Source organism: Athene cunicularia, assembly GCF_003259725.1.
Source record: "Athene cunicularia isolate RWA chromosome 4 unlocalized genomic scaffold, athCun1 chr4_part3, whole genome shotgun sequence".
Taxonomy (NCBI): domain Eukaryota; kingdom Metazoa; phylum Chordata; class Aves; order Strigiformes; family Strigidae; genus Athene; species Athene cunicularia.
This window is the reverse complement of record NW_020799100.1, coordinates 4,508,978-4,517,151: the sequence shown is the minus strand read 5'-3', so window position 1 is coordinate 4,517,151 and position 8,174 is coordinate 4,508,978. Positions and strand designations below refer to the sequence as shown.

General features: G+C 47.2%; 1 protein-coding gene across 1 annotated transcript in view; it reads left to right on the top strand.

Annotated features, from left to right (window-relative positions):
- Positions 1-8,174, top strand: part of RNF128 (ring finger protein 128, E3 ubiquitin protein ligase) — a 41,706-nt gene that overhangs the window by 13,237 nt on the left and 20,295 nt on the right. Inside the window, exon 3 of the mRNA XM_026848847.1 lies at positions 2-141. Coding sequence (XP_026704648.1) covers positions 2-141 — 140 coding nt within the window. The remainder of the gene's footprint in view (position 1; positions 142-8,174) is intronic.

The window sequence follows — 8,174 nt, the reverse complement described above, 5'->3', positions numbered from 1 at the left end:
CATGGCTCGCCCTCATCCAGCGAGGCGGCGGCTGCTCCTTCGCCGACAAGATCCGTCTGGCCACCGAGCGCGGCGCCTCCGCCGCCGTCATCTACAACTACCGCGGGACCGGCAACGAGGTGCTGCCCATGTCCCACCACGGTGAGCGGCCGCGGGGAGCGGAGCGGAGGGGGGGCCCTGCCCTGCCCTGCCCTCCCCTCGGGGCCGGGGCGCGCCGTGGGTTTAACCTCCCCGCGGATTCCGCTTGAAGGTGGCTGCTCGGTGAGAGACTGGAATTTTGTCCTGTCTTCTGCAGGAGAAGAGTTTCTGCCTGGACTAGCCGGTCCCGTCCGAGGCGCTGCTGTTGTTGAATTCTCTGATTAATGAGTGACGGTGTCTGGTGGCTGAGGGCGGGCAGGCGGCTGCCTGAGCTTGCTGGCCTGGGTGGGCTGGGCTCTGGCCGCAGGTGTGCGGGGCCCAAGGTGGGAACGGTGCCTCCGGCTTCCTTGGATTTCTGGCATGTCCCGGTAGCTGCCCGGAGTTGACGGATGCTGGAGGTTTAATTTAAAGTCTGTGGGGTAGATTTGGGCCCTGAATTAGGGTGGGTTTCTTCACCCAGACACAGTTTATCCCAATCTCCTTCGTGCTAACCAGCTCAGAACTAGGCAGAGTGTGAGGCTCTTCCACAGGTAACTTTTCACCAGCAAAATGCTATTTCCAGTGCGAGTAGCTAAAGCCCGTTAAAAGTTGTTTCCATTTCGCAGAGGCTGATGACAGAGCCTCTCTTCTGTTGCTATAGAAAACCTCTTACTTGCCAGCAGTGGTGTTGGTTTTTGTTTGGGTTTTTTTTCTGAACTGCCTATCTTTCAAATGAAGACTGAGTTTTGACTGTATTTCAGGCTAGTGTTTCCTGAGAAACAGCCCTGGGCTGAGAGCTGTGCAACTGCCTCCTGGTGACAGCACAAGTCTGTGGAGGGGCAGGGTGGGCTGGCTCGGGGGGCTCTGTCCTGATGCACACACACCTCACGGGTGTGCTGGTATTCTGCAAAGTGGCACTGCTTTGGGGAGCCACATCTTCTGGAGAGAAATGCTGCAGTGAGAATGAATAGTAAGTCTTAAAGCTTTGACTGGATTGAAAAATAATTATGCCCTTGCAGCACCTCTCTTAGAAGGGGTGGGGAGGATTTCTGTCTGTTAGCGGCCGAGGTAAGCGTTCTGGTGAGATGAGGAAACAGTAGCTGCCTCTGGAGGTTGGTTGAGTGCAGTCTTAATGAGCTGTATGACTGCCTGTACTCTGCTTTTAAGAATTTAAGATGTAACATCTGGATGGGCTCTGGCCTTTGAGGCAGAGCTTTCTTATGTAATCAAATCATCTGCTGACAGAGGCTACTGAGATCTGGCTATCGCTGGGTGAGTTCCTCCTGCTGAACTGGCAGTAACATCCCTGCCTGCAGCACTGTGCACAGTGTGCCTGCCTCATCCTGCAGCTCTCCGAGGAGCTCCTTTGGCACTGCTGAACCTGTTCTTGAGGGGAAGGTGTCTGTGCCCCCTCCTCCATCCTGGCTGCTGGGAGACCTACACCATCTTAATCTTGCTCGGAGCCGTCTCTTGAAATGAGCCATCTGCTCTCTGCAGGGCCTGCCCCAAGAGGAGCTCCCTCCTTTCCCATGCTGGCCTTAAGCTTTCTGCTAAGGGATTTATGTCAGAGTGGCTCTAGCTGTCCTGATTATCCTGCATGATGGGTTACGGGCTCGAGGGCATGTTGAAATTTCCTAGCTGAACTGTAGACAAACAGGACAAGGACTTCTTGGAGAAGACAGTTTCTGTCAAACGGCTTATTTCATCTGCATGACTTCTCCTCGCCATGTCCTAGCACAATTACTGGGCCAAGCTTGCTGCTGTTGCTTTATTCCTTGTCCTTGTTTTAGTTCCTCACTTTATCTCCTGTTCCACCCTCCCTTTTCTTCCTCTCTGGACCCGAGTGTCCCTGTTCTTGCCTCTTCCAACAGCAATGCTCATCCTTCTGCTCAGGGGCCCTGGTGGCACGTTGTGCTTGGGCCACCCCTGCCCTGTACCCCTGCGGGGAGCCAACGCTCACCACAGCACAGCCAAGAGGAAGCAAGCTACAAGTAATCAGCCTCATTCATTTTGCCAAGTGCAGGATATTCCTGGTATAGTGCTGTAGGCTGAGCTCAAACTTAAGAGTTAAGAACTGGTCATACTGTCCTGTGCTGAACTGCGGTTTGGTATGGGTCTCCTCTTCTGGCCTCCAGTGGTGGCACTGGTGAATGTAGCCCTGCTCAGTAAAGAAGAAGGTTTTTTGTGCAGCTGCGACTCCTGCCACTGCTGTAACGGCTGTAGCTGTGCTAATGGTGACTTCCCAGTCAGGGTTTCCTAATTGCCTTCATTTCTGCTTTAACTGGGCCATCATATGCTGTCAAGTGAAACCAGACAAGGCTGAGCACTTCCTCCAAGCTGAGGCAGGGGGATGTAATGGGAGGTGGCTTTGCTGGGGCAAGGGCGAGCTAAGCCTGAGGGCTTTCCCATCTCCTGACATGCCTGGACTAGCATCTCCTGCCCAGGCTGCAGCCGAGCCCAGGGCTCCCCTCTCTGCGGTGGGGCACGGGAGGGAGCTGTCATCTCCTTTGCAGAGAAGGAAGATGCCCGTGGGTGGGCTTTAATAAAACGTATGGCACAACATTCTTTTCTTCTCAGAACTTTGGTAGCAACAGAACACAAAGTAATTAGCATAAGCTTATCTAAAAGTATAGTGTGCCTTTTGGGGGTTGGTAAGCTTGGCTTTTGAAGCAACTTTCTTGTTTAGAGACTTAAATGTGCCTGTATTTGACAGCAGTGTTTGTTCTAGTCATCCAGCTTCCAGAGAGTTCTTATAATCATCATGTTTAGTCTGAATTCTTTATTGCTTATATCAGTGTACTGCGTGGAAACTTTTTGGTGTGCCAACTTTTTTTTTTAAAAAAAGACCAAAAATCAAACCACCCTGGCAATGAAAACAACAGAAGGCAATAAATAGCCAAATCAGATATGATCAAATCCTGCCTAATCCTTTCTAACACATAGAATGTCAAGGATTTAATGGAGTCCAAAGTAATATTTACTTTGTACTTGTATAAGCACAAAACCGTATCAATTAGCAAACTTGAGTTTTAATTGTGCTCATTTTAAGAAGATGGTACTGCTCTGTGGCAGGCTGAGCAGGGTTTCAAAGTACAGTTCTGTGTGCTTATAATTGCACCTCTCTGTAATCTATATTGACCTTCTGAAAAAGATATTTGATTGGAGAAAAACAGCAGCATGTGGGGAAAAAGTGCACGATGAGTTGGTTTGTTTTAAAGGTGGACCTTGACTTAAGATAGAACCAGGCTGTTAGGTGGCTTTGGTGTCAGTGTATGGTGGTAACCATGGAAAGTGGTTTTCAGTGTTATGTATTTCTTTGAAGCTTGTAAAGAAGGATTCTTTGCAGGTCAGAAAGCCATTGTGATGATTTTCTTTGGTTTCTCTCTTGGTGTGTAACTCTAGTCTTGAGAAGCACATCACCTGATCTGCAGATGGCTTATTCTGGGGGAACACAGCTAAATAATTCTGGCTAAAACAGTGTGTCTCAGGCTAAGAAGATGGGGTTCAAGTGTAAACTTGCACCAGTGGGTGAAAGGGGAAGGAAAGGTTAAGTATGTAGCACTGCCACTCAACTAGTTCTGCAGGAATTTCACTGAGGTGAAGGCTAATTTCCATATGCTTAGAGGAAATGGTGTATGGCAAAAGTGTATAATTGTGTTATTCTCGAACTTTGTGTGGGGCATGATCTTTAGAAACAAGCTAAAACTTTCCCATGATATTAAAAGGCTGATGTGACCTGTGAAACTGTTCCTGTTCGAGACTGAGACAGAATAGTAATCCCAAGGCAGGCTGTGCTGAGGCTTTGTAAATGTTGTGTAAACAAATAGTGCACATCTCCTTTGCAGTGGTTGAAGACTTGTGCTGAGTACATCGAGGTGAGGAATGAGGATGCGAGGTCTAATTAATGACACTGGCTCTCCCGTGTTCCCTCTCCGGGTGAGCTTCTGAAGGTTATTTAGTCCTTCCTACCACCAGCTCCTTACTGAGAAGGAACTTGAATGGACCTGCTGTGCCTGGGATCATATTTGCAGTCTGTACTGCCTGGAGTTGGTTGCTCTTTGGATCTGAGAATAGCTATTTGATGTGTACGTGCTGCAACTTTGTGTTCAGTTATCCTGGCTTCCTGGTTTACAGGAAATTTATGTCACAGCTATAGTGGCATTTGGGCAACTGACTGTGGTGCTCAGTGTGGCTGGTAACCCTGATCTCCCACCTGCAGGGTATGGGGGGTGCCATAGTGACCTGGGGTTGCCCACAGCACAGAGGCGTGTGAGCAAGCATGAAGGGCACTGAGAAGCGGCACAGGCTGAGCAGTGCTACTGACAGCTGCTGATCCCTGCCCTTGCTCCTTTGGGTCTCCTTTAGGTACCTCTGGGCCATGGAAAACTGCAGGGTAGGCACCAGCCCTTAGATAGCCTGGAACAGTCTGTGACGTGCCCTTGCTCTTCGGGTTAACTGCGCTGCTGAAATGTGAAAGGATGAATTAAAATCCTGAGTGACAGCTGTGGTAGCAGAGGCTTCCTTGTGTGACATATGGCCCTGAAACAATGACGGTGCTTGTTTGCCTGCAGCCTTGAATGTGTCAGTGAGCAAACAGCGGTCAGGCTCAGCACTGTTCCCCACTGTATCAAACGTGACCTGTCGTCTTTCTGCAGACAGATGCCTTCTGGCTTACACTGTGCTGGCTTACATTAATTTATCATTACCTTTTTCAAACTTGCTTGTTTCCAGTGGGCACTTAGCTGTTACTGGTATGTTGAGAGCAAGGGGTATTAGCTGGGAGCTCAATCTCATCTGAAGAGGGTGAGCGGTGCATTCACTAAATCAAAACTGCTGAAAGCTGTTGAGTAAATTCACCGAACAGTTTTCATTAGGGAATATTGGTTGCTGTCTCTCCAGACGATTTTAGATGCTGTTTGCTAGATTGAAAGATGATACTTTACTCTTGCAAGTGCCATTGACCAAATAGCATGTAAAGAGAGCTGTCCTACAGAGCTCATTCATCTCGGTGCCCTTAAGCGTACTGTCTTGGCTGCTGTTTTAAAGGATGATTTCATGTTCTAAAGGTTCTAAGATTTAGGGCCTGGCAGCATTTACATAAGTCTTAAAGGCTTGGGGGGAGGAGGGGTGTGGGCAGGCTGGTAATTGTTGGATTCACTTGGCAAATAGTAACTTTTAACACTATTTAAACTAAATAGAATGTAGGTTGCTTTCCACCTCCAGTATCCTCTGGGGGCCCGTGGAAACTCATGTCGTGTAAAAGTACATTTGGTCTTGATGTGCTCCTTAGACACCCAGCCTGTTTAGTAAAAGTTTCCCCACAGTTCCTAGTGTGGAAATATTCCTTATCCACAGTAACTGTTCGGTGGCTGGTCTGGAGGCCAACCTCACCAAAGAGTCTCCCTAAACAAACATGGGTGGTAGTTCCCAAGCAGCGTAGTCCCATTAACAGATGCAGTGTTGGGGAGGAGGATATGGGGGTATGTGTTTCCAGGCAAAGACTGCTGTGGGCATGAATTCTCCAAAACAGGTGTTTTTGTGTAGCACAACCACCAGTTAGCAGGGGGCTTCTTTTCTTCGCTCTCTTCTGTCCTCACCATGCTGAAGATCTTTGAAGGTGCTGTGATGGTCCTTCTCCCCACTCTTTTTTTTTTTTTAAAACATTTTCTTTTTAAAGCTCTGACTATTGCTTCCTTCTCCAGAGTACTCCTGCCAATTTTTGCAACTTTTTCAAGGGTCTTGCTGTTGAATGTTTACCTTTGTACTCTTGAAAGACTTGTATGTTGAAAAGGAAGAGATCCGGCATAGTGCCAGCTGCCAAGTAAAGCAAGCTGAAAGTAGATTTCATTAAGCTTAGGTGGTAGTGTGAGCAAGACAGTTCAATCAGAAGGCTGGGGTCATAAGGAGCTATTGCTTTAAATAACTGCAAGGTAGCTTGGAAGTGAGCAATTCTTTTATCTTGATGCCAAGTAATGTTTTGGGGTGGAGAGGATGCAGAGCAGAAGAACGGGGAGGGACAAGCCTACCTATGTGTCAGTTTATCTAGGCTTAAATTGCTCCTGGAACTATGAGTTCAGCCACCCTCCCCTCTTGCAAAGGGGAGAGCTTATCACAGGGCAATAAAGGCACGAGGATGACGTTTCCTCTGACAGTGTCTGGGCTGGAGGGTGAGTGCCAGGATAGGCGCTGCTCGGTCAGATCTGCGTTCCTGATAAGACTTGGCCTTGTGCACGTGGATGAGAGCAATCGTTAGATTTTTGTCAACATTGTACCATTGATGGGAGCAGAGCTGGCGTGCAGGTGTCTGGTTTCATAGCCCAGCTCCGAGGGCGCGCGTAGCCCTTGCGTGTACAGCCCTTGTGTCCTTGGTGTGGTATGGAGCCCAGACACAATGGCTTTTGTGTGCAGTGCTGGCCTTTCAGTCGGGATGAATTGCATCATGTCCGGAATATTGGGTCAGTCTATGTGTGCTGTTAGTTTTATCTTCCCTTCTACTGTAGCAGATAACAGTAAACTTGCACCAACCTGTTTGATAACCACCAAAAATCCCCTATTTCTTCCTATTTCAAGAAGATGAGGTAAGTGGTAGTCACTGTTAGGTCTTACTTTTTTTTTTTTTTCCCAAAACCTGAAAGACAGTATATCAAATATTCTTCTTATGTGCCTGAAGAGCCAGGTGTGCTAATCTGGTAGGAAATTGTTGGCGAATCAACTGACAGTGTCTTTCATGTTAAAGTACAGGAGATGGCTTGATCCCCTAATGCCTTTTTGCTGATGTTGGAGGGATGCCAGGGGAGTGCTACTCACTCCTTTGGCTAAGGTTGAAGGCACAGCTAGTGCTGATCTTCTGTACTGCAAGCACTGTATCATGTAGATAAAAGATCCAGCCACCATCTGACCAAGAGCAGGGTTTGTATTTCATCTCCCTAAAGAGTCTTCAGGTAGTAATTCTGCTGTGGTTAAGGAGAGCCTATCCTTTCCTTTACAATTCAAACTCTGAAGTCTGCTTTTTGCTGCTCCTTTTGTATGTGAAGCAATCAAAATCAAAAGTAATTTCTTCCATTCTGCTTTTTCTGAGCATGTGGCTTACATGGTGGTCAGCTGGAGCTTTCTATAGCTGCAGAAAGGGGATGTGATAGGTTATTGCTGTGGCACTTTGAACAGTTCTTGTATGACTGCATTCTCTGAAGGCTTCTCTGCAAGATCATGCAAGCACTTTAAAAAGAAAATCCTTCATCCTGTAGTAGTTCTCTGGCAGAACTTACTCAGCTGAGTAGCAGAATGCCTGCAGCCTTTAATCTGTTAATAACTGCATCCTTTATTTCTCAGTCATCTTAAAACATTCAGCGAAAACAGTTCATTGGTGACTCCTGGATTGCTGTTTAATTCCTTTGTAAAATGAAAAATAGTGATTTTTTATTTTTTTTAATGACAAAAATTTCTTTGTTTATCTGGTCTCACTCTGCCACTGTGATATTAAACAACTTCCAGTGACCTAGCTGTGGCTAGCCTGTCAGAAAACCCCTTTCTACACAGGGAAAGATAATGTTTAACTTTCAGGTAGAGTTACTATACTGTTTCCTTACCTTTCCTTTCCAGTGAATCCTGTGAAACTGTTTTTCTTCAATATTAAAACCCCAGTTGAGTCCTAAGGAGGATTTAGTGTTGGTTGGATTTTAGGTTAAAATATTGTTGAAAGGGATTTCTGATACCCCCAAAACCAAGGACTGTTTGTGGGTATACCCGAGTGGTGGGGTGAGCTGTGCTGGTTCCTGGGGAGACAAAGCTGTGGCTGTGCCAGGGCAGATGCGTTGTTGGTTGCACGAGGTGCTCTCTGGACAAAGTGAAAGATTACTGACAAAACTCCAGGTGCCTGATTTCACTCTGCTTAAAGATGATGCAAAACTGTAGACTTTCAGAAAGGGTGAAAAAGAATTATGGAATCTGAAATGTTGGAGGTTGTGTGTGGCATGCTAGCTTTTCCCTTGTTCTGAAATAACTTGCCTACTTAGCATGTTTATATCTCCCCCCCCCCCCCCCCCTGAAGTTTTGAAGGC